At 37.9% G+C, this 26,820-nt stretch overlaps 1 protein-coding gene across 1 annotated transcript in view; it reads left to right on the top strand.

The window, feature by feature from the left end:
- The window catches only part of LOC142980374 (hemicentin-1-like), a 40,972-nt gene that overhangs the window by 12,830 nt on the left and 1,322 nt on the right, over positions 1–26,820 (top strand). Inside the window, exons 21-51 of the mRNA XM_076125698.1 lie at positions 1,736–1,899; positions 2,343–2,499; positions 2,977–3,101; positions 3,423–3,588; positions 3,928–4,022; positions 4,563–4,850; positions 5,404–5,560; positions 6,075–6,199; positions 6,858–7,023; positions 7,382–7,476; positions 7,683–7,836; positions 8,433–8,554; positions 8,967–9,110; positions 10,058–10,192; positions 10,773–10,891; positions 11,244–11,474; positions 12,117–12,270; positions 12,622–12,739; positions 13,316–13,526; positions 14,850–15,069; positions 15,454–15,747; positions 16,054–16,229; positions 20,640–20,867; positions 21,280–21,442; positions 21,904–22,020; positions 23,600–23,694; positions 24,243–24,374; positions 24,748–24,840; positions 25,236–25,335; positions 25,671–25,787; positions 26,658–26,786. Of these exons, the coding sequence (XP_075981813.1) occupies positions 1,736–1,899; positions 2,343–2,499; positions 2,977–3,101; positions 3,423–3,588; positions 3,928–4,022; positions 4,563–4,850; positions 5,404–5,560; positions 6,075–6,199; positions 6,858–7,023; positions 7,382–7,476; positions 7,683–7,836; positions 8,433–8,554; positions 8,967–9,110; positions 10,058–10,192; positions 10,773–10,891; positions 11,244–11,474; positions 12,117–12,270; positions 12,622–12,739; positions 13,316–13,526; positions 14,850–15,069; positions 15,454–15,747; positions 16,054–16,229; positions 20,640–20,867; positions 21,280–21,442; positions 21,904–22,020; positions 23,600–23,694; positions 24,243–24,374; positions 24,748–24,840; positions 25,236–25,335; positions 25,671–25,787; positions 26,658–26,786 (4,790 nt within the window). The remainder of the gene's footprint in view (positions 1–1,735; positions 1,900–2,342; positions 2,500–2,976; positions 3,102–3,422; positions 3,589–3,927; positions 4,023–4,562; positions 4,851–5,403; positions 5,561–6,074; positions 6,200–6,857; positions 7,024–7,381; positions 7,477–7,682; positions 7,837–8,432; positions 8,555–8,966; positions 9,111–10,057; positions 10,193–10,772; positions 10,892–11,243; positions 11,475–12,116; positions 12,271–12,621; positions 12,740–13,315; positions 13,527–14,849; positions 15,070–15,453; positions 15,748–16,053; positions 16,230–20,639; positions 20,868–21,279; positions 21,443–21,903; positions 22,021–23,599; positions 23,695–24,242; positions 24,375–24,747; positions 24,841–25,235; positions 25,336–25,670; positions 25,788–26,657; positions 26,787–26,820) is intronic.

The following is a 26,820-nucleotide window of genomic DNA, read 5'->3' as shown; positions in this document are numbered from 1 at the left end:
ACATGGACACATAACGACCAAACTGTTGGTAAAGAGAAGTTGGGAGACGGGAATGAACTCAAGTATGTATTAAAATTTTAATATCTGAATATAGTCTTTAATTCTATAGCCCATCTTAGTATAGAACCTTGTATGCAAGGTTTACGGTTGGCGGAAGTATACATACAATTTGGAACAAGAAACATAAATATTTCAAACAACAGGCTTGCTCCACTCATATTTGGTTCGGCATTAAATAGGGCCAGCCTTATATATTCGGTTTTACCACCCGGTAAAACCGAATACATGTGTGTGATGATCGTTCAGGAAAACCGGCTCGACCTCGACGCGCCTGAATAAGAACCAAATTGTGATTACCGGACCTGAATTTGTTCCTTAATGTTTCCAATAGAAGAGTTTGTGTACTTACTATAGGTATTAGAATTAAAGGATGGGTTAGGCCTCGAATCCATCACGCTACTTTGCAAGCCCTTAAGAAATTCTTTTAACCACTTTTAAGCATGGCCGGGAACAAATGACAATTATTTCTAAAACACACATACATAGCTTGGGAATGTCATTAGTGTAATTGCCTCGACTTCGAACCGTCGACCACTTAAACAAGTTATTAAAGTTGTTTTTTATTTAAGGTTCGAACCCAAATTATCTGATTCTGGAGAATACACGTGCACAGCTCAGAATGAACATGGAAGCACTTCCGTTACATACACACTAGATATTAAAGGTAAATATTATTTATAATACTTTTAATCTTCACACTGCCACATTATGTCAGTCCAGTATGGCGATTTTTGTGAAAATGTAAACATTATTGTTGAACTTGAATAAACGATTTTAAAAAAAGATAATAACAGTGTGAAACACCAGGTATTTCAAGGTAAAATGCGTGATCGCGTTAACTCCCGTATGCTTTTAGCATACAAAAGTTAATTTATCAAATAATATTCTATACATATAAATCTCTTTCGTTACTGAGTGACCCACTGACTGATAGACAACGCACAGCCGAATTCCGATTCCTTAGGATGTATAGAGAGGATTTTTGGAAATTCCTCCCGGAGGGGGTTTCACGCGGGCGAAGCCGACGGCGGAAAGCTAGTGACTAATATGTCTTCTACTGCTATGTTCCAGTGCCTCCATACATAGAGCCACCTTCAGAGCCCACTAAGAAGGTATTAGCCGGTGATGACGTAACGCTAACATGTGACGTCACTGGATACCCTCCACCGAGTGTACAGTGGAAGTTTAATGGAGAAGTAGTTAAAGAATCGACAAATATTAGGTAAACTTATTTAATTAAAAATATATTTTCTAAGTATTTATACATAAAGTCCAAAATACATTTAACAGTAATTCCAACTCTCCGGACTTGCCGGCTTACTGTTGACAAAATCGAATTCGAATTTGATTGAATCAGACTCGACCAGATTAGACAATTAAAGTGACTGATCCTTACGGTCCGTCTGTTCGATTCCGACGCAGTGGAAGCGCAGCTTAATACACATAACTAAGGAAAGTTATTGGTATGTTGCCTAAGTCTCGAACCGTCAATCACTTGCGTGGGTGGTACGCACTTATACCACTCAGCTATCATCACTATTTCTGTATTTATAATTATAAACGAATAACGAAAAATTGAAGTTTTTGTTATTGTACCTAAAGACTATCACAAGCGTCAATATTCGATCTAAATGAACAAGTAATTTGATTTTCAAATAATTAATTTGATCCCTAGATTAACGCAAGAGAAGCCAGACTCTACAAGATTGAAAGACGTAAGCAAAAGTAAATCTGAACTGAAGATATTACAAGTCAAAGAAGAGAATTCGGGGGTGTACATATGTGAAGCGACGAATCCAGTTGGACAATATCATCATAACTTTACTTTAGATGTTCAGTGTAAGAAACAATGCTATTACTAGATTGTTTTATTACAATAGATTATATATCAGCTTAGCCTTTCTTCCAACTATGTTGTAGTTGGCTTCCAGTCTCAACGGATGCAGTACCAGTATTTTACATGGAGGCACTGCGTGTTGGACCTCCGCAACTCAGTTACCTGGGTTATAACACGAAACCCGTTGGTAAGATTGGTTGTCGGACTTTCTAGCTTCTGACTACTGGTAACGACTGTCAAAGATATTTGAAAATGACAGCTGGTATCCACAATTTTACGTGCCTTCCGAATTACGGCGGATCACATAGACTCCATGTAAAATACTATTCAGCTGCATCCGGTGAGACTGTAAGCCGACTCCGACATAGATGGAATAAAGGCCAGGATGATATAGATTAATTTTTAATGCTAGTGCTCTCAAATGAATAGGTTTATTCAATTTCAGATCCGCCAAAGTTAACCGACGTGATAGAAGAAGCAGATTCTCCAAAAGAGGTGAAAGTTGGAGAGAAAGTATTATTATCATGTAAAGCGAGTGGAGTACCGCCACCAGTCACTGTGTGGACCAAAGATGGACGACCCATTGTGTATACTGATAATATGTAAGTTCATTACTTAGTCAATTACTAAGAATGTCTTTAGGAATAGGTATAGTTCTTATTTCGGGGGAACTTGTAAGCCAAATTACAACCAGAATTTTGTGGAACTAAGTCCATACTATTTTAATGAAAATTTGATAGTACAATTTAATACAGAAACAAATTGCACTCGAACACAAAAAGACAGACCCTATAAATGTTATAATACTGCAGTGTATAATATCTATAAATGACTAGAAACCGTCCGCGTGAAAATCCTTCCCGTGTAAATCCCGATCCTACGGGAACTCCGGGATAAAAAGCCTATATGTTATTTTAGGTCTTCAGCTACCTATATACCAACTTTTATCGTAATCAGTTTCATAGTACTTGCGTGAAAGAGCAACAAACATCCATACATACATACTCACATACTTTCGCATTTATAATATTAGTAGAACAGTAGAATTTCATGTTATAATAATTTTATGTATTTTGCAGATCATTAAATGAAGCTAAAGAGTTATCAATAGACAGAGTGTCAGCAGAAGATTCTGGAATATACACATGTAATGTCACAAGTCCTTTAGGCTCTACACATAGAAACTTTACAGTCAATGTTTATGGTAAGTACACCTTGCATTTGCGTACGTACCGCTAAGCGTGATGATAATTTTAAGGTTTACGACACCCTATTTGGTGCCCGACGTTTCGATCGAGTTGCATCCACCAAGGTCACGGGCTGACTGATGTTGCTGCTATACTTACTTAACTTGCTCATTAAATAAGGATGCATGCATGTAAAAAGTCGGTCCCGGTTGTTGTCAATTAAGATAACAGTCGTTAAGCCACATCAAAGGCCTTCGAGCGGCTTAAACAACTTTGACACTAGGTTGACCCCTAACCATACGATATGAAGAATTTTTTATGAACTTTAATTTCCACAGAGCCTCCATCAATCCCCGCGCCTGTATCTTCAGTACAAGAAGCGCTAGAAGGTCAGTTAGTACAACTACCGTGTACTGCACACGGAGTACCAACACCTGAACTAACATGGACACGAAACGGCGAACCTATTGGTAAAGAGAAACATGTTGAAGGATTTGGCCTGAGGTATTTACCTTACATATTGCTTACTAGCTTTTCCCCGCGACGTCGTCCGTGTGGTTTGTGACTTAGGACAGAATTTTCATGCAAACTTTCATCACCTATATCCGCTTGAGGGTAGAATTGATGAAAATTCTTTCTTTACGGATGCCTTCGTCATAATATCTACCTGCATCTAAAATTTCAGTTTGATTCGTCCAGCGATTTGGGCTGTATATATTATATTACTATGTCAGTCAGTCAGTCATCTCTGAGTTATACCTATGGATTTGTAAAGAAGGGAGACCAGTTATATTCTATATGATATGGACAAAGATATAATTAATAGCAATATTTTTTTTTTAGATTCATACCTAAATTATCTGATTCTGGAGAATACACGTGTACAGCTGTGAATGAACATGGAAACACTTCGGTTACATACACACTAGATGTTAAAGGTAAATATTATTATATAATACTCAAACGGTTGAATTGAGAACCGCCTTCTTTTTTGAAGTTAGTTAAAAACGATTGACACTGCATAAACCTTCAAACCGTATCTACAAAAAAAACAAAAGATAGCGAGTTGTAAAAGACTATGAAAATCTTAGAACTTCGATATGTACCTTTTGTATTACCTGATTTTGCAAACGAGTTACATGACTAACCCCCGGTTTCTAAGTACATTTAGCGGTGGTTTATCTATTCAATAGCGTTTTTTTTGTATGAGTTTTGACGCTATTGAATAGATAAACTACCGTTATATGTACCTCAGAAACCGGGGGTAAGATTGACGATTTATATGTGTATCCCATACTATACTCGGGCCATTTCAAACGTGCGAACTAAGTCATGTCATTTTATCGGAGTCTCTCGCTCGCACTTACACATTGTCACATTCCAATGACTCTTTTAATTACGACGTTGTTCGCGCGTTTGTAAAGGCCTGACTATAATACACTTAATTCCTATAACAATATTTAACTTGTACATTCCAGTGCCTCCACACATAGTCCCACCTTCGGAACCTACAAAACAAGTTCTCCTCGGTTCTGACGTCACACTCAAATGTGACGTCACTGGTCATACAACAGTCACTCCTACAATCAACTGGAAGTACAAACCGAAGGATAGTGAAGAGTTTACTTCTTTACCTAAAGAAGTGGTTGTTAATAAGTTTGAGTTGAGTATAAGTAATGTGAGTGAACAACACGCAGGGGTGTATCGTTGTGTGGCTGATAATGTGCTGGGAAGAGATTCTTATGATGTTGAGTTACTTGTGCAGTGTAAGTTGAAATTTGTTATTTGACTTATTTTATTACTAACTTTCAATGAGATGAGATGAAAAGTAATCTGAAGAATTTATGAATTTCATTGCTTTTGTTGTATTAAAATGTATAGGTCATCATTTGGTAGGTCTAGGTACTATCTAAAAGTAGAGAAACAACTTTTGCTATAATAGGGACGTTGACTACTATTAAAATTACCTATTCGTTATGAAATGTCAACAACACATTTTGGTATAGAAATAGGGCAACGAACCTACAACGCCGAATATATTCGTTGCCATCAAATAAATAATGTTTTAATCTATAATTTAATTATCAACATTATTAACGAAATAAAACTTAATGGGTAGCATTTGCATTTTGAATGTACTTTTTGCTAGCACAAATTTAATAATTTTCTGTTGACTCAGCCACCTACCGTATTTTGATAGTGGCTTATCAATAATGAAATTAGTTAGAAAAATCAATCGCCGTAACAAAAGTTTTTATGCAGACTAAGCTAGCTAAAGGCCTCAGTATTAATAACTTTAACACCAGATTACATTTTCAGATCCACCAAAATTAACGAACAGTACTAAAGGAAGCTCCAAACCTAAAGAGATCAAAGTTGGAGAACAAATATTATTATCTTGTGAAGCGAGTGGAGTGCCGCCTCCAGTCACTGTGTGGACCAAAGATGGACGACCTATTGTATATACTGATAATATGTAAGTATTTTTTGATATTATTAGTTTAATTTGTAAAACGAAATGAATGTATTATTATCCTGTGCACTGAAGACTTAACTTCTCCCTTACCTAATACCAAAGCCCACTCGTCCGTTCGCGTGGACTTTGCTTTTCAACTATATTCCTATTGGTCATAGCATGATTTACTCTACAGACTTTCTCAACAAGTGGATTAGTCAACACGATTTTTGAAAAACAGTGACTTACTCTTCCCGACACTAACAAATTCGAATTTGATTGGAACAGATTCGAGCTTATGTTTAATCGTACTTTAAAATAGCGCCTGATTTTCGCGAGTGATTTCAAACAAAATAACTTTAATTAAATAGCTAACTGAATTAGTTTCACTTTGAACCAACGTACAAACGCGCGCTAGTTTGGCATTGGAGTCCTCCAGGGTTCAACTTTAGGCCCACTTTTATAATTTAACCTTTGGCAATAGATTTGTGCATAATAAACATGTGCTAAAAGTTATATGTATTATTTTTAACAGATCTTTGACGGACGCGAGTGAATTATTGATAAAAAAAGCTTCAGTACATAACTCGGGAACTTATACGTGCAATATAACAAGCGCTTTGGGATCTACACATAAAAATATTACTGTAAAAATTTATGGTAAGTACCTAATAAAAAAATATATATTTTGGAAAGAATCTTGAATGAATAATGACACGTTGAAAATCGTGTTGCTTATTTCTACATGTTTTGTGATCACTTGAGTAGTCCACGAGGCAAATTATACGACAGCGCATTATGTTGCCTTGGGTTCAATTTCCGGGTCGGGCAAAGTGAAACCTACTACTGAAAATTAACTGCATGTTTGGCACAGTGGTTAACGTGGTCACCTCGCCGCAATAACCATAGCGCCGCATGTGGTGGATTCGATTCCCACCCGGGATATGGGTTGTTTTTGTTATATGCTTATGTCATATACTTATATTAGTATGTATTAGGAAGTATATAAGGATGTTTATCAGTTATTTGGTTACCATAGTACAAGCTCTGCTAAGTTTGGATTCAAATGACATTTCGTGAGTTGTTCAATTATATTATTTACTAGCTTTTACCCACGACTTCGTCCGCCACCTGAATTTTCTCATGGGAATGCGTCATTTTCCCGGGGTAAAAAGTAGCCTATGTCGTTTCTCGGGTATCAAAATATCTCCATACCACACTTCATGCAAATTGGTTCAGTAATTTAGGCGTGATTGATAACAGACAGACAGAGTTACTTTTGCATTTATAATATTAAGTATGGATATAATTTTCTCAGAGCCTCCATCAATCCCTGCGCCTGTATCTTCAGTACAAGAAGCGCTAGAAGGTCAGTTAGTACAACTACCGTGTACTGCACGCGGAGTACCCACACCTGAACTAACATGGACACATAACGGCGACGCTCTGGGTGATGACAAATATGTAGATGGGTATGGACTTAGGTATGAAATGATTTTATAATGTTCTATTTTCGTGTATATTGAAGTAGTTTGTGCAGAAGATTTAATAGAGAGAGTTAAAAAGTAGCCAATGTATAAATAGTAATACTATTTCATCAACTTATTTGATGATTTTTTTTAAAACTTATGACTGTCACACTGCTAGGCAAAGGTGTCCTCCCAAACGAAGAAGAAGTCCTTGAGTCTACTATACTGAGCTTATATCCTTGAGTCCATTATGCTAGTCAACCGCGGCTTGGGGCTTAGCATTAATACATTAATGAATTTGGTGACCATATGAATATAACGCTTTATTAACTTCTTGTTTTCTTATCTACAACTTGATAACATTTGGTTACAGATTTGTAGCGAATTTGACGGATTTTGGCGACTATACTTGCATAGCTGAAAACGAACATGGGAATACTTCTATTTCTTACACGTTACACGTTTGGGGTAAATATTATTTAAATTATTTTAAGTATAGTAAATAATACTGCTACTACCCCACTGCTGGGCAAGAGCATCCTCTTCTTCGTCATCTACTAAAATAAATTAATTAGCCTTAAATCCACGTAATAACAAATTTTCAGAAGGGCACATGTTTTAAAACTGTATAATGCGAGATAGGCCCTTTTCAAAATAGTATTCTACATTTTCAGTGCCTCCCTTCATAATACCGCTATCTGAACCTGCGAAGGAGGTATTAGTAGGTTCTGAAGTAACACTGCAGTGTGACGTCATCGGGTTCCCAGTGCCGACGGTACAGTGGATGTTCGATGGAGAAATATTGACGGAAAATACTACTGATTTGAGGTAAGATGATTTAAATAATTTACTTATTATTATTTTCGTGACTTTCTCTCGTTGGCTTTCTCTGCAAAAAATACGAATACCCGTCATTAGTAAAATAGTGTTATAATACTTAACCTACCACTGTTGTACTTGTACAAGTCTTTTATAAAATTGAGTATCTAACTCCACTCCTTTATAAATAGGTAAATATAAATATCATTGGGCAACTCACACACGGCCATTTGATTCCAAACTAAGCAGAGCTTGTATTATGGTAACCAAATAACTGATAAACATACTTATATGCTTCTAAATACATATTTATATAGATAATTCACAACCAGGCTCAGAACAAATACTCGTGCTCATCACACAAAGATTTGTCCCGGGTGAGATTCGAACCCACTACACGCGGCGCTACGGTTATTGCGGCGAGGTGACCACTTTAACCGTGCAGTTAAACCTTTATAAATTTGTTGTAAAATAATCTCTTAGTATCCAAGGCTTCCTTGCGATAACCCAAACTTGGATTTTCAATTTAACCCTCCTTTCAAGAAAAGGTCCATTGATAAGACAGTAGTTGACTTTTTCTTCTTACTCTATTTCCTGGATTCTAGTTTCAACGATATAGGTAACGTGTACATAAATAAAGCGAGGATGGAACATGAAGGTGTGTACGTGTGTATCGCGGAGAATGCTGGAGGAATCGCTGAACAACCCATCTATCTAGCAGTTAACGGTAAGAAAATATTGTATTTTATTTTCTTTCTTGGAATCGACACGCTCTCGCAATCTGTCTAGATATTATGTATCTTCAAAAGTAAATAAGATAGCATAAAGTAGGCCTACAACCCGTATCTATATTCCAACTTCATTGTTACTTTGTTCATTAGCCACTGAACTAATTAATTAGCTTAAAAAAAAATAAAAATAAGAAAAATGGATAGTCTGCGATCATATTTTTTATTTAGATTTTGGTGATTGTATAGATTTTATTAACGTATACGCTTGTGTACCCGCGTATACTTATGACGTACAAAATATTGCGGCACACAGGTATCTTATTTTTATCTGTATTTTTGCCCAAGCAAATGTTAGCTAACTCTTAAGGGATGGTTGATAAACTTATTTACTTTGATGTATGTTTCCAGAACTACCAAAAATATTAGAAGATAACTACACTGGTCCAGTAGTTGGTACGAACGTAGACTTAGAACTGAGCGTCGCGTGTCGTGCTACAGGGAAACCTCAGCCTTATATCATGTGGGCTAAGGACGAGTTTTATTTGAATAAAGGTAACGTAATAAATATCATGTAATTTACACAGTAGAACAATACCTATATGACTGTGTCTCTGGTAGTAATATTAAGGCGATTGCTTTACCGAGATACCGGGTTAAAATCCCGGTTAGGTCAAATAGTCGTCCAGTTAAACTACTTGGACTCTCAACAAACGCCTTCACAGCGTGGTTAGGTTCAAAAACTTATCATACATGTCACGCGCTCCTCCTAATATTTACTTATTTATTCCCTCCAAAGCATAGTTCGTGAAAATATAGTGAAGATTTTTTTATATTTCTCGCTTCTTCTTCTTGTCGTATGGTTAGTGGTCAACCTAATGTCAAAGTTGTTCAAGCCCGAAAGTCTTTGACATGGCTTAACGACTGTTATCGTAGTAGATAGCAACCGGGACCGACTTTTAACGTGCCCTCCGAAGCACGGAGACGCCCAGTTGTAATACCACTATGCGGTAACCCATCTATGAAGTGACCGCGCCAAGGGTTGCTTTACCCACAGATCATTTACCGACCGGTGAGCGCGACTGCCTTTCTCGCTTAGAATCTGTTTTTTGTATATTTTTATTAAAATGCCGTAAAAAATCAACTACGTGAATAACTTCAGCTGATATTTATGCATATTATTAACTAGCTGACCCGCGCAACTTCGCTTGCGTCACATTAGAGAGAATGGGTGAAATTTTTCCCCGTTTTTGTAACATTTTTACTGGTACTCTGCTCCCATTGGTCGTAGCGTGATGATATATAGCCTATAGCCTTCCTCGATAACTGGGCTATCTAACACTGAAAGAATTTTTCAAATCGGACCCGTAGTTCCTGAGATTAGCGCGTTCAAACAAACAAACAAACAATCAAACAAACAATCAAACAAACAAACAAACAATCAAACAAACAAACTCTTCAGCTTTATAATATTAGTATAGATTATAATATTTGTATCCCAGACCCTCGCTACACAATAGATTCGGACGGCACCCTGCACATCCACTCTCCTTCAGAAGACATGAGCGGCCACTACACTTGTGTCGCCAGGAACGATGTCGGCGCAATCAACAAGACGATACCTGTTGAGATCTATTGTAAGTACGCACTTACACCCTGTTTCTGAGGTACATTTAGCGGTAGTTTATGTATTCAATAGCGTTTAATCTCATATAAAAACTCTATTGAATAGATAAACTACCGCTAAATGTACCTCAGAAACCGGGCACTAGTCATTTAGTACTTATTTATCTACAAAAATAATTATACTTATTTGTTATCTATTGTTTTGTTTATATGTTTGAAATCATCATATTAATACGTACACGGTGTAGAAGCAGAACTTTCCGAAGGCTTTCTCTACCATTTAAACAGATTGAAACATGAGTTAAGCTATTTTTTGACACGTTAAAATTAGAGAAATAGGAAGTTACAGGTATTCATATTAGTTTATTTTAAGCATTAATGTTGTAAATTGAAATTCTTTAAATATTGCATTGCTAGAGTTTAGTCGAAGCTAGTATTTTACATAATTTTGATTTAAGATGAATTTGTTACACACCATAATAGTCCACAGTGACAACTTAGATTAACGTATATAATTATTTTTCATCACATTTTTTCTTGTAACGAGTAAAATCGTAAGCAGAAACCACTAAGATCCTTTTTTTCCTACAGCATTACCAACACCGACTCAATCGGACCAATCTCCTACAATCGTCACGTTACTGGAAGGCACCGACGGAACCATCAACTGTCCGATACGAGCGACCTCTCACTCAGTCAAATGGTATCAGGTTCGATTTCCATCTTTTGCCTTCAAGACAAACTATATATGCTTATAACGTGTTTTTTTACTGATAAGCTTTTAGTTGTTAATATTATACTCAAAGATTAACTTAAAAAACCTATGTACCTATTTCTAAATTATGGATCAGTAATTTTCTAAATTTTGAATTTTAAATACCTTCACTAGCCGCTGTCTTTGAGTACAAAACTCTAAGGTATTGACAAAGCACACTGACAATTGATATTTCTAAAAAAATTGATGACAATTTGACTATAGGAAAATGAACATTCTGCTATGACATATACTTTTAAACATTGCCAATTTTACCCAAAATATTCTATAACCATCTCAAATTTCAGAACGCAAAACTAATATCCACCGGTCCTTTCGAACTACACAATATATCTCGCCTACACGCGTCGAATTATTCTTGCGTAGTAACAAATGTTGTTGGTTCAGCGTCAGCTAAAATACAAGTAGTTGTTGAATGGCGACCGTCCTTTGTGAAAGAGGAGGGCAGAGATATTGAGCGAGTGAGAGGAGATGATATTGAGTTTGATTGTGAGGTTGATGCGAAGCCTAGTGCTAAGGTAAGTGTTAGAAAATGATTATATAGATAGTTTTTCCATTTACATTGGTATTGTCGTATATAAGAGAGCTCATTACCTAATACTGGCCTCGATAAACACCGGTTTTCGATTGAGAATATGACAAATTTTAAAATACCAATAGTAGCTAACTCGAACCGGGAATTGACACCTAGGATTCGTGGTCTAAAATCGCATACACTACCAGACTCTAAAGCAGTTCTGGCGGGTTGCTTGCATATGCTTGATCTCTTAAAAATAATGCTTTGATGTTAGTTAAGCTTTCGCCTACATACGTTACAATTTTCTAATTAGTTTTTCATTTTTAATGTTATTATTATATGCTATTACTACAGCTGTACCTATATACCAAAAACGTGTAAATTATGCTGAAAAGTATGAGCTAAATGTATTACTAGAAATATCACAAATTATCTATTTATTATTTTAATCAACTTTGAACAATAACCGCTTTGGAGTCGGTCAGGGCACTATTCTAGGTCCCCTTTTGTTCATCGTTAAAGTCGCAGATTTTTAAAATATTTTGTTGGGTCCTTGTTACATTTGAGAGTTTTTGTCTGTCGCTGTGGCTTGTCTTGTCCAAAATTGGTACCTTTGAATAATAAAGCTCGGTTCATATTTCAGACAAGATGGTGGTTCAACTCAAAACAGCTGGTGTTTGAAGATAAGAGTTCATTAAAGTTAATCAACGTGGAACTACATCATGAAGGCATTTATAAATGCGTGGTCAATAACGTGCACGGAACTGTTGTGAGGGAATACCATCTTAAAGTGTTAGGTATAGTAATAATAGAAAATCGATTTATCCGCCGTCAGGAATAATTTTGATAATTTAAATTTTTTTTCTTGAGTAATATTTTATCACCAAGAATTTTTTGCGCTTGCTTGTGTACAAGTTAATATTATTCTCTTAATAACCTTATAAAGTATTTGGCATCAAAAATATTGTGTTTTTGCTTTTCTTTTTGTATGTACTTATACTCGAATACCACTAAAGTTTTAGTTACACTCATATCTCACGTAGATATTTGTTGTGTTATAATTTTTAAGTTTATTTTTTTGCAAGTCAAATTATAGTTTTGTTTACCTGTAGAATATAAATCTCCAGCTCTTTATTTGTAACTTACAGAGCCTCCATTTATATCAGACTTTGATGTAATGGATGTGCAACTGAAAGAGGGAGACAACGCTACTTTAGAATGTAATGCCAAAGGAACTCCTGCACCTACAATCACATGGACTTATAAGTATGTAATTTTATATTAATTACTTTTACATTTTAACTTTTCGACGACTAAATAATAACCTTTTTAGGAAAGGCCTAACCATCCTCTCATTCTGGGATCAGACTACTCAGTACTGGGACAGCAAAATATGTATTGTTATATATTTTTTTATAAATAAAATTTTAGCCTTAATTTCGTCTCACGTTGACGTCGCCGCGTCGGTCTCGTACGTTGTTGTGATGCACGTATACATACATGATATCGACAATGCACAGAGACAGTGCACTGCAACGATTTTTCTATGACGGTGTAAACAAAAGGGAATTTAGGGGCTTATACACAAAACTACGATGCGACATCTCATATCCAAAATCTACGAGCTCGCACGATGTAAATTAAATTGTCGCGAACTGGAGAAGGAAAGGAGCCTTCCCACACGAATTTTCGTCGCAGTTTTGCGTTGCAATTTCTGAGATGCTATTTCGCATCGCACCGATTCGCGATTTTTCGTACGAGCGTGTCCGTTTTTCGTAAAGAAGATACTATCGCTTAGTCTTCGCACTATATAACTATGTACTAGTATATTTTTATTTACAGTAACACAAACTGGCAGACACAAAACAACATAATCTTCGCATCTAACATCACGACTCAGCACGAAGGGATATACCGTTGCGATGCGACAAACACAGCCGGTGCTACACACATAGTGTACCGCGTGTCAGTCGTGTATGTCGCTACAGTCGTACACATGGTCGCTTATGTCGGCGGAGTGGGCGCCACTGTCGCCGACACTGTCCAAGTGGTGGTAAGTGTCACAGTGACGTCACAACACAACACAACACAGCCGGTGCTACACACATAGTGTACCGCGTGTCAGTCGTGTATGTCGCTACAGTCGTACACATGGTCGCTTATGTCGGCGGAGTGGGCGCCACTGTCGCCGACACTGTCCAAGTGGTGGTAAGTGTCACAGTGACGTCACAACACAACACAACACAGCCGGTGCTACACACATAGTGTACCGCGTGTCAGTCGTGTATGTCGCTACAGTCGTACACATGGTCGCTTATGTCGGCGGAGTGGGCGCCACTGTCGCCGACACTGTCCAAGTGGTGGTAAGTGTCACAGTGACGTCACAACACAACACAGCACAACACAGCCGGTGCTACACACATAGTGTACCGCGTGTCAGTCGTGTATGTCGCTACAGTCGTACACATGGTCGCTTATGTCGGCGGAGTGGGCGCCACTGTCGCCGACACTGTCCAAGTGGTGGTAAGTGTCACAGTGACGTCACAACACAACACAGCACAACACAGCCGGTGCTACACACATAGTGTACCGCGTGTCAGTCGTGTATGTCGCTACAGTCGTACACATGGTCGCTTATGTCGGCGGAGTGGGCGCCACTGTCGCCGACACTGTCCAGTGGTGGTAAGTGTCACAGTGACGTCACAACACAACACAGCACAACACAGCCGGTGCTACACACATAGTGTACCGCGTGTCAGTCGTGTATGTCGCTACAGTCGTACACATGATCGCTTATGTCGGCGGAGTGGGCGCCACTGTCGCCGACACTGTCCAAGTGGTGGTAAGTGTCACAGTGACGTCACAACACAACACAGCACAATACAGCCGGTGCTACACACATAGTGTACCGCGTGTCAGTCGTGTATGTCGCTACAGTCGTACACATGGTCGCTTATGTCGGCGGAGTGGGCGCCACTGTCGCCGACACTGTCCAAGTGGTGGTAAGTGTCACAGTGACGTCACAACACAACACAACACAGCCGGTGCTACACACATAGTGTACCGCGTGTCAGTCGTGTATGTCGCTACAGTCGTACACATGGTCGCTTATGTCGGCGGAGTGGGCGCCACTGTCGCCGACACTGTCCAGTGGTGGTAAGTGTCACAGTGACGTCACAACACAGGAACGTGCGGGTTCGACTCCAATACGCAAAAAAAATGTGATACTGATATGAGATTTACGTACGCAAAACCCACTGAACAGATTATGATCAAATTTGGCCTTAAGGTCATACATTTTACCCAGGAAAATCGTTTCACAGAGCTATAGCCGGGGGCATAAGTTCGTTTTTAATATACGATATTTCTATTGTAGCAAGGTACTTCAATAAGAGTAGCATGTATAGCGTCTGGTAACCCGGTACCGGACATACAGTGGGTGAGACAAGGGCGCGCTGTTAGTGAGAACATGTTCGACATACAGTACGCGGACCTCACTCTTAGTAGAGTGGACACGAGCGACGCCGGGGTCTATACTTGTGTTGCTAGTAATGAGGGTGGCAGCGATAGTCGGAGGATCAAATTGGATGTACTGGGTAAGATTACTTTTTGATATTTTGTTTAAGAAAATATTGTAAGAGAATTTTAATTGAAGATGATTTGGCTGTGAAAACTAAAAGGGAATTTATCAATTTAGATTTTGAAATGTCCAGTTCAGGTTCGAGTCCCGAGTCGGCTATGATTGTTATATTATTGTTATTTTTAAAGTTTAAATATTGTTTCTAACTAATTGGATAATAGTTACGTGTTGAAATTAAGCCTGAAATTGCCTCTGATCAAGCAATCGTCTCACGCGTCTCATGATTCAAATTCGGGACATTGCAATTTGTTGGACTAATTAAACAGAGGAAATATATCAAGTATGATAATTTTAAATCCATTTAATATCTTAATAACTTACTAACTATATTTTATTACAGAACCACCAAAAATATTCCAATCTCTATTCGAAAATTCGACTCAAGTGACTATCCAAGTAATATCCGGCCAATCATTCTACCTCCACTGTCATCCATACGGGAACCCTTTACCAGAAGTATACTGGTTCAAGAACGATGTGCCTCTCAAACTGTTCGATGATACTATGGTGTCTACTGAATTTGGCGAGGTTATAGCCGTGAGGGCCGCTATAGAAGAGCAGTCGGGGAATTATAGCTGTGTCGCTAGGAATATAGTTGGAGATGCTAGAGTTGATTATGAAGTGGAAGTACTGGGTAAGTCTTCAGTTCTTCAGTTAAGCTATTGAAAAAGCGTTTTTGTTTTCATTTTTGCATGAATATAGTGATAATTTGGTTTCTTATAAAATTTTTTGGTTACTTCAAAGTGTTATCAAGTTATTTCTAAAGAAGGAAGTGAAATCTGTGAAATTGATATGCAATCGTTTGTAGTAAGATTAGCTGTCATCTTGTTTTTATTGTTTTAACTTTGACACTAGGTTACCCAGTAGGTTACATACGATAAAATAACTTTATATTTTTATCCTATTTTAATTTCAAAAATTAACTATTACTTTTTCGCAGTTCCCCCGCCGGCGCCAAAAGATGGTCCACGCAAAGTAACCGCACGGTTTGGACAACCGCTAACACTAGCGTGTCCGTCGATGGGCACACGTCCTGACGTCATGTGGATCAAACATCCTTACACAGAGCTCACCGACGACCACAGAGTGACGCTGTTGGACCACCACTTTACTTTGGTAAGTGTCTAATATAATATGTAGTTAACACTAGCGTGTCCGTCGATGGGCACACGTCCTGACGTCATGTGGATCAAACACCCTTACACAGAGCTCACCGACGACCACAGAGCGACGCTGTTGGACCACCACTTTACTTTGGTAAGTGTCTAATATAATATGTAGTTAACACTAGCGTGTCCGTCGATGGGCACACGTCCTGACGTCATGTGGATCAAACACCCTTACACAGAGCTCACCGACGACCACAGAGCGACGCTGTTGGACCACCACTTTACTTTGGTAAGTGTCTAATATAATATGTAGTTAACACTAGCGTGTCCGTCGATGGGCACACGTCCTGACGTCATGTGGATCAAACACCCTTACACAGAGCTCACCGACGACCACAGAGTGACGCTGTTGGACCACCACTTTACTTTGGTAAGTGTCTAATATAATATGTAGTTAACACTAGCGTGTCCGTCGATGGGCACACGTCCTGACGTCATGTGGATCAAACACCCTTACACAGAGCTCACCGACGACCACAGAGTGACGCTGTTGGACCACCACTTTACTTTGGTAAGTGTCTAATATAATATGTAGTTAACACTAGCGTGTCCGTCGATGGGCACACGTCCTGACGTCATGTGGATCAAACACCCTTACACAGAGCTCACCGACGACCACAGAGCGACGCTGTTGGACCACCACTTTACTTTGGTAAGTGTCTAATATAATATGTAGTTAACACTAGCGTGTCCGTCGATGGGCACACGTCCTGACGTCATGTGGATCAAACATCCTTACACAGAGCACAGTGTGTTATAAACCCTATTTTTGTTTCGTCGTCTTTTTATTGAATTAATCGATAGAGTATACCATTCTGAGGATTAGAGTAAAACTCCGGGCTCGCTAAGACTTGTACTTTTTTCGTTATTCAGTGTCAAAGTTCCGGAATATCCGACTATTGAAAAACGAAAAAAAATTAATTACAATTTAACGGAAGTACTTATTCCAGAATTTATTTATTCTATCGAAAGAAGATATAATAGCCGACCATTCCACCAATTCCTGAAGTTTTAGCATGAATAGGTCGAGAGATATGAATTTTTTTCTCATTTTTCGTTTTTATTTTTTTTATTCATCTAAACCACCGTAGTAGGTGGTCATTCCTACATCAAAAAATTGCTAATACTTTCTTTTATTTGCAGTATTATTTCTAAAACCTAACTCGCTGGTTTCCAGGAGATATTTGAAAGTTTAGTAATATCCGAAATATCCGCACATAGGGCTGCCACTTCATTCAAAATTTAATAAATTTATTTTTATAAAGTTTTAGCTTTTATATCACGACCATAACAAGATATCATAATTTTGTGGCTTAAAATGGCAAAGATTGGGTTCTTTTATAAAGGAAATTAAAAAACAAATTAAGAAATTGATATGATGTTGATTGATACATTTATTTGGAATCTGTCTATAAATTCTAACTCAAAAGACTCAACTTATAGTAAATGAAAGAAAATCCTTTCGGATATGTCATAAGTATACCTATAAATCAACATTCAACATAAGTACTATTACAACATTTTGTTTTTTTTCTCAAAATATTTTTAGTTAATTTATTTAATTTTACAATTACTTTTTAAATGAATTTCATATTATTTTTTGATTTAGAACAACTTTTTTTTAAATCAATTTTATTGTCATTTTTTGTGGTATAACAATTTTAAGAATAATTTTTAATGTATTTTATATATCTACATGAATTATATACCTATCTATAATTTTAAATCAAATTAATTTATCATGTATGTACATCAATTGTGTCGATTTTTTATTTAAAAAATACGATAAAATTATTTTCGTCAACAATTTATTTATTATAATTTATACACATATTATGTAATTATATTTGTTGATTTTATTTTTAAAAAGCAAAATCAATGGTTGTTCCATCTGGAGTTGGAACAATTTTAGGGGACTGAGCGCCAGTCAACCTTAATACCGCAACCGTACTCTGCACTTCAACAACCTCAGTAAGGCGTGACTGAGGTACGTCGTGCAGAACTACGGCCGGGGGGCTTGCCTTAACTTTTTTTTCAAATAAAGGTTTATAATCTTATATAATTTTCGGATACTCGAAAATGACAACCCTAAGTAAAATTTCAAATTTCAAATATCTCCTGGATACCAACGAGTTAGGTTTTAGAACTAATACTGCAAATAAAAGAAAGTATTAGCAATTTTTTGATGTAGGAATGACCACCTACTACGGCGGTTTAGATGAATAAAAAAATAAAAACGAAAAATGAGAAAAAAAATCATATCTCTCGACCTATTCATGCTAAAACTTCAGGAAATGGTGGAATGGTCGGCTATTATATCTTCTTTCGATAGAATAAATAAATTCTGGAATAAGTACTTCCGTTAAATTGTAATTATTTTTTTTTCGTTTTTCAATAGTCGGATATTCCGGAACTTTGACACTGAATAACGAAAAAAGTACAAGTCTTAGCGAGCCCGGAGTTTTACTCTAATCCTCAGAATGGTATACTCTATCGATTAATTCAATAAAAAGACGACGAAACAAAAATAGGGTTTATAACACACTGTGCAGAGCTCACCGACGACCACAGAGTGACGCTGTTGGACCACCACTTTACTTTGGTAAGTGTCTAATATAATATGTAGTTAACACTAGCGTGTCCGTCGATGGGCACACGTCCTGACGTCATGTGGATCAAACATCCTTACACAGAGCTCACCGACGACCACAGAGTGACGCTGTTGGACCACCACTTTACTTTGGTAAGTGTCTAATATAATATGTAGTTAACACTAGCGTGTCCGTCGATGGGCACACGTCCTGACGTCATGTGGATCAAACATCCTTACACAGAGCTCACCGACGACCACAGAGTGACGCTGTTGGACCACCACTTTACTTTGGTAAGTGTCTAATATAATATGTAGTTAACACTAGCGTGTCCGTCGATGGGCACACGTCCTGACGTCATGTGGATCAAACACCCTTACACAGAGCTCACCGGCGACCACAGAGCGACGCTGTTGGACCACCACTTTACTTTGGTAAGTGTCTAATATAATATGTAGTTAACACTAGCGTGTCCGTCGATGGGCACACGTCCTGACGTCATGTGGATCAAACACCCTTACACAGAGCTCACCGGCGACCACAGAGTGACGCTGTTGGACCACCACTTTACTTTGGTAAGTGTCTAATATAATATGTAGTTAACACTAGCGTGTCCGTCGATGGGCACACGTCCTGACGTCATGTGGATCAAACACCCTTACACAGAGCTCACCGACGACCACAGAGTGACGCTGTTGGACCACCACTTTACTTTGGTAAGTGTCTAATATAATATGTAGTTAACACTAGCGTGTCCGTCGATGGGCACACGTCCTGACGTCATGTGGATCAAACACCCTTACACAGAGCTCACCGACGACCACAGAGTGACGCTGTTGGACCACCACTTTACTTTGGTAAGTGTCTAATATAATATGTAGTTAACACTAGCGTGTCCGTCGATGGGCACACGTCCTGACGTCATGTGGATCAAACACCCTTACACAGAGCTCACCGACGACCACAGAGTGACGCTGTTGGACCACCACTTTACTTTGGTAAGTGTCTAATATAATATGTAGTTAACACTAGCGTGTCCGTCGATGGGCACACGTCCTGACGTCATGTGGATCAAACACCCTTACACAGAGCTCACCGACGACCACAGAGTGACGCTGTTGGACCACCACTTTACTTTGGTAAGTGTCTAACCCCCGGTTACTGAGTACATTAAGCGGTAGTTTTTCTATTCAATAGCGTTTTTTGTATGAGTTTTAACGCTATTGAATAGATAAACTACCGCTAAATGTACCTCAGAAACCGGGGGTAATATGTAGTTAACACTGGCGTGTCAGTCGATGGGCACCCGTGCTGACGTAATCGGATCAGCGCTTCTAGCGGGGGCCGTAGGAACTATTTTTTATGTCAGACTCTCGATACTCGACGGTTACGGCTATAGAGAATCGCGCTTCTATGGGTAACACTAGCACGACATCGATGGGCACTCGTCCTAAAGTCACACTCTTGTACAGCACTGTCTAAGTCAGTTTAAGACGAGTGTAACATGTAATGTGATCCACCGTATAAAGTAACGTGCGCATTGCGAGCGTTTCGCGTAACGTTTGCAAATCGTCCACACGAAGAAAGTCTGGACCAGGCTTAAGGGGTAATTTTAAAAAAGTTGCCTAGTATTTGGTCCGTTTTACATTTATAGTTTGATTGGATAAGTACTAAGTAAACTAGTAACTAATATTGATTGATAAGGAGCAAAAATTTATTATTTTAAAGTAGAATACCATAAGATAGAAGATTATATTCCTTTTTAGGTAATAAACAAGACCGAAGTAACAGACAGTGGGAAGTACTCATGCATTCTCACAAACATGGTCGGCACTACGGAAGTCACGTTCGACGTAGTTGTGCACAAACCGCCGTCCATCGCCGGCAATGTAGGCAACAACATCGTGGAAGGACATGTCGTGCCGTTGAGACGCAGCATTGTACTCAAATGTGAGGCTGATGGACATCCAAGGCCGAAGATTACCTGGTTAAAGGTAAAGTGTGTTTTGTTCTAGATTTTACTCGTGTTTTTGTTGTTTTAATAACATTCGTTCTTTTTGTAAAGCCTTTTAGTCACTTCTAAGTGAATGACAATGCAAATCTTTATACATACTTACACAATTATATAAAATTACATTATATACCGTTAAAATCTGATACCTAGATTCAATGAATTATTATTATTTCTGTGAAATTAATATGAGAAACTCTTAATAAAGAAAACGCAAGAAAATTACCATATTGTCAGTAATTTTAATATTCTATTATACTAATTTATTCGATCGTATACGTTTGATTGTATATTTAACCATTTGTTATACTCTCAAACGGGACATAAAATCATTAATTTCAAGGAACAGCTTTTAATGTTAATATGTTAAAATAAATACCTTTTTCATACAACAGGACACTCAAAAGCTAAGCGAGAGTGTGTCAAACATTCAGCGTGTGTTGGGCAATAGTCTACTGGCAATATGGAGCGCGGGCGTGCGGGACGCGGGCCAGTACATCTGTGTGGCTGAGAACATCGCCGGTACTGCTCATCGGAGGTACAACGTGGCTGTACAAGGTACCACCATTATACCACTGATTCCAGGTCACTTTTGTGAACCTTTTAAATAACAAAACTAACATAAAACTTTTGACGGACTCCGTGGCGCAGTGGTTGAAATGGTCTCCACGCCACTACCGTTCATATATGCATCCTGAAAGCAAGTGAGGGAATAGAGAGTGTACCTGTGTATTTATTTATTTTAATATTTTGACTTCCGAAGACGGAGTCAAAATATGGTCCGCGGGTGATATAAAATTTTTAATTTTCATGATGATTATTACACTTTATTTTTAATTTACTTACACAGTGGACCCTGCTAAGAAGGATAATATAAAAGTGGTTCCGGACTAAGAACTGGTTGAGAACCACTCCACCAAACAAAGTCCTGCACAGTTGGCTGGTTTCAATGAAATTGGCCGCCGTAGCCCAAATCGGCCATTATAACATTATTAAAAGTAATTTGTTCTTGATCGCAGTGCCGGCTAAATGGAGCCCATGGTCGGCGTGGTCGCTGTGCAACGTGACGTGTGGTCTTGGACACCAGACCAGGTCTAGAATGTGTCACTACATTGACGACAACAATCACACTATCGGTAATATAACCCATATTTTTCTTTTAAAAGAATTTCATTGATTTCATTTTATATAGATACTGTCATATTTATCAATATAACTTTCGATATTAACAAGGCAGTCAAGATAATGACCGAATTTCGTCAAACCCAGACAACACTCAATTAAAAATTACACTTAAGTAGTGTGATAACTTCATATTTTGTGTCGTTTAAATATAATATTAGCCTGTAATTGAACCATTCGAATAACGAAAGACTATAATCGCATCGTTTACGTATTATATACTAGCTGACCCGTGCGGCTCCGCTCGCGTGAATTTCGTACTGTTGCTTATTCGTTTGAGCACGCGAATTGCGAAGCACTCGATACACATAAAAATGCTAACAACTCTTTTGTCATCTAATGGTTATATACGAAAGGGACCCGAAGGGCACACAATGTGACACAGGCTCAGGCAGGCCTGATTTCCTGTGGTTACCTTCTTTTCCGCTCTCGTCTGTATCCGTACCAGTTTACAGTGTAAAATATAATTAAAACCTTATTATAGACTGACCATTGCTTACCCGTCTGGATTCAGAATATTATAATAGGTACAGACAGACCTATCTGCGCCGGAGCTCTTCACACGCGTAATAATGTTTACTTGCGATGATACGTCCGAAACCGCGTAACCCGTAATTATTTTTTATATATCATCCGTTGTTTATTTTTTAATACTTACCACGTAGTCTGTTTCATAGCTATACAATTTATTTCCTTAATGCAACCAATTAATTTGGTTATGTGTTTCGAACAACAACGCCATCTGTTAGTTGCGGCGAACAACAAACGAAATTACTCGGTTGCCATCTAGGATATCCCGACCGCACCGGACCCACGTAAACCAACATTTTTGTGTAATATATCATACAACATTTATGTTTAAAAATCTTATAAATGTATAGCATGTTTCAAAGGTATTTTTTTACAATAAAGCCATCAAAACAAATTAATTAGAAAAAACATGCTTTGTTGCGAGCTATAACGCCATCTATTGGTTGGTGCGAACAACAGGTATCGATACGGCAGGCGCCGCGTTAACTTTATGCGAATGTTGTGAAATGGATTGTAACGCCATCTATGGTCTCTATAGGGAAACGCAGGTTCAAACGATTTCTACGTATATTTTTCAATTTTCTAAATTTTTTTGAAATTTTATGCTATAAAAAGTATCCTAGAAACTGCTCCACTACTTAATCTATGCATATACCAAATTTCAGTGCATTCTATCCGGTAGTTTTTACGTGATAGCGTCACATACAGACGGAGGACAGACAGACAGACAGACAGACAGACAGACAGACAGAAAAGAAAATTATAAATTGCAGATTCGGTATCAGTATCCGTTACTAAACATCCCCCATTGGTTTTTTTTTAAATATATTCAATGTACAGAATTGACCTCTCTACAGATTTATTATAAGTATAGATAGTAGATAGATATATAATATATCGGTGAATTAAACCCAAATTTTACAGCAGATTTACAATAGTCAAAGTCCAAAAGCAATTGATAGATAATAATGAATATTTATATTTGTTTTCATATAATTTCAGTAAGCTCTTCACATTCAGAGAAGATAGTTCTAGACGAATCAGCGTGTAAAGGACCTACCGATGACAGAAGGAAATGTCACATGCCGCCGTGTGCAGTAAGTTATAGTTTAAACTTCTAAGTATCCTTGCGATTGTTGGGATTAATATATTTACTACAAATCTGTTTATTGTACACTGCATACATGTATATAAAAAGAAAAACAAATACTTACTTAAGATAAAATTAAAATTAAGGTACAATTGGTACAAATTACAATGGCAATCTCTTCCAGGCATTCAAAACAACGTGGGATAAGGAACATCTAATTTTACTTAACAACATAGAACTCCAATAAACTCCTTTGAATTGACTGCCTCCGTGGCGCAGTGGTTTAGGTCGTCACGCCGATAACACTGCGTCGGGAGGTCGTGGATTCGATTCCCACAAGAGCAATTATTTGTGCGATCCACAAATAATTGTTTCGGGTCTGGTTGCGCTTTGTGTCCGTTGTTTGAATGTTTGTAAAAGTCCCCGCGACACAAGAGTAATTGTTAGTGCGGGAGTTGTCTTTTAAAAAGAGAGACGAGAATAAAACGTCTGCGTAAATGGTCTTTATTAGCTTTTATAATAAGTACCAAAATCTCTTTTATTATGTTATTTCAGGTAGACGAATCCGTTCCAAAATGGTCTCAGTGGTCGAAATGGTCCGAATGTTCAGCTACTTGCGGTGTTGGTACTCAGGCGCGTACTAGGAAGTGTAAAACTAAAGCCAAGTGTATTGGAGACAATGTACAGGTAAGATTTATTCTTTAAGTTTCTAACCGACTTCAAAAAATGAGGTTCAATGTTTATTTGTTCAACTATATTTATTCTTGTTACTGATATAAAGATTTTAGTAAGGGTTTACTAAAACTCAGTATTAAGCCATTTTTTAATTCCATATATCAGTTGAATTACAAAAAAAACTTATTAGATTTGTATTTTAGAATTTTGGTATCTAGGCTATATTTAATTAAAACTCTTACATCATTGTTTGCCTGCCACCGTGGCGCAGTGGTTTAGATCGCCACTCCGATACCACTGTGTCGGGAGGTCATGGGTTCGATTCCCACACGGAACAAAGAAAACTAATGTCATCAGAAACCATGATCATTATTTAAACTTTCAGATAAGGAAATGTGCAGAACTACCTCTTTGCAACGCAAGCCCTGATTCATCTGACAACGATGTGTTTGACAGCACAGAAGATATTAGCGACAGTGTAAGCGTCTTATAACTATACTCGGGCCATTTTAAACGTGCGAACTAAGTCATGTCATTTCGGAGTCTCGAGGCGCCCATAGCCAATTGCGCTCACCGGTCGGTAAACGATCTGTGGGTCAAACAACCGTTGGCGCGGTCATTCCATAGATGAGTGACCGCATAGTGGTATTTGAACTGAGCGTCTTCGTGCTTCGGAGGGCACGTAAAAAGTCGGTCTCGGCTGCTGTCTACTAAGATAACAGTCGTTAAGCCATGTCAATGGCCTCTCGGACGGCTTGAACAACTTTGACACTAGGTTGACCACCAACCGTAGTTTGTAACGGGCGAATTATAAAAATAGTTACATTTGCTACTGTCACACTGATTTTTATTTACTTTGTATATTTTTCACAGAACCCTTATATACCAGATATGACGTTTGAAATGCAGCCTGAAGTGATCAACTCTCATTACTCTTCAGACGTTGAGGAATTCTACAGTGCTTCTAACCCAGGTCAGTAACCTTGTAATAGTTAATAAACTAATAAAATGTCACCCTTTAGTCCTACATTTTGAAAATCTCTTAAAAATGTTGACAGAAAAACTTCTCAGTTTAATAAAACTCCTCTCTCTTCTGGCCAAACTGCTTGTAATCCCAAGTTCCAGACTTAAAAGTAATTACTGTAATTCTTGGCTGAAAACTGTTGGTTTAAATTAAACTGGGCAAATTTCAATTGTTGGTTTCCAAATTTCATAAAGTAATAAAAAAGGGTCAGTTTAACAACTAGTACGCTTCTTTAATTATTTTTTGTAACTATGATGTAACTTCGTTTGTCTTTTTGCCTTTAGGTAGTCAATCATCTCCAGGCTATTTCGACGTGGAGGTGACTAGTAACTTGGACGGCAGTGACCGTGGACCCTGTGACCCTGGATATACGCATAATGTTACTGCTAACACTTGTGAAGGTACACTACTAATATATTATCTATACTAATATTATAAAGCTGAAGAGTTTGTTTGTTTGTATGTTTGTTTGAACGCGCTAATCTTAGGAACTAAGGGTCCGATTTGAAAAAAATATTTCAGTGTTAGTTAGCCCATTTATCGAGGAAGGCTATAGGCTATATAATATCACGCTACGACCAATAGGAGCAGAGTACCAGTAAAAAATGTTACAAAAACGGGGAAAAATTTACCCATTCTCTCTTATGTGACGCAAGCGAAGTTGCGCGGGTCAGCTAGTCCTTAATATGGCGCCACAGTTGTTATTCTTTAGAGTACAATAATACTTAGAAACGTGTACGAACTCTTTATGCGTGCACGTATACGCGTATGCACGTATACCTTCTGTTTTAGTACGCAGATTACGATTCACTTATGAATATAGTCTAATAACTAAGCAAAGAGCCTTGTATGCAAGGTTCGCGGCTGGTGGGTATATATCAATATTCGTTACGGGACAAATCTTTGTGTGATGAGCACGAGTATTTGTTCTGAGCCTGGTTGTCAAATTATCTATATAAGTATATATTTAGAAGTATATAAGTATGTTTATCAGTTATTTGGTTACCATAGTACACGCTCTGCTTAGTTTGGAATCAAATGACCGGGTGTGACTTGTCCGATAACATTTATTTATTTATCACATTCAGAATTTGGAACATCAATTCAGGGACCTGCATTTTTCTGTAGAAGCGATGGATTTTTTTTATTGATTCTCACTATTTTAACGAAAGCTCTTAACAACTACCAATTAAAACTAAGAATGAAGCCTTCATAGTCAAAAGTGAAAATCTCTAAGCAATATGTTTTGACATACTTCTATTTGCTTCCAGACGTGGACGAGTGTACGGTAGAGAAGAACAGTTGTCACTTAACACAAGTGTGTGTAAATACAGAGGGAGCTTATAGATGTTCGTGTTCACCTGGCTTCCTGTCTCTAGGGGTCGGACAGAGATGCTTAGGTAAGTGTCATGATTATTGTCACATATATTAGCT

The sequence above is a fragment of the Anticarsia gemmatalis genome, chromosome 18 (genome assembly GCF_050436995.1).
Source record: "Anticarsia gemmatalis isolate Benzon Research Colony breed Stoneville strain chromosome 18, ilAntGemm2 primary, whole genome shotgun sequence".
NCBI lineage: Eukaryota > Metazoa > Arthropoda > Insecta > Lepidoptera > Erebidae > Anticarsia > Anticarsia gemmatalis.
The sequence above is the reverse complement of the archived record's forward strand: the minus strand, read 5'-3'. Positions and strand labels throughout refer to the sequence as shown.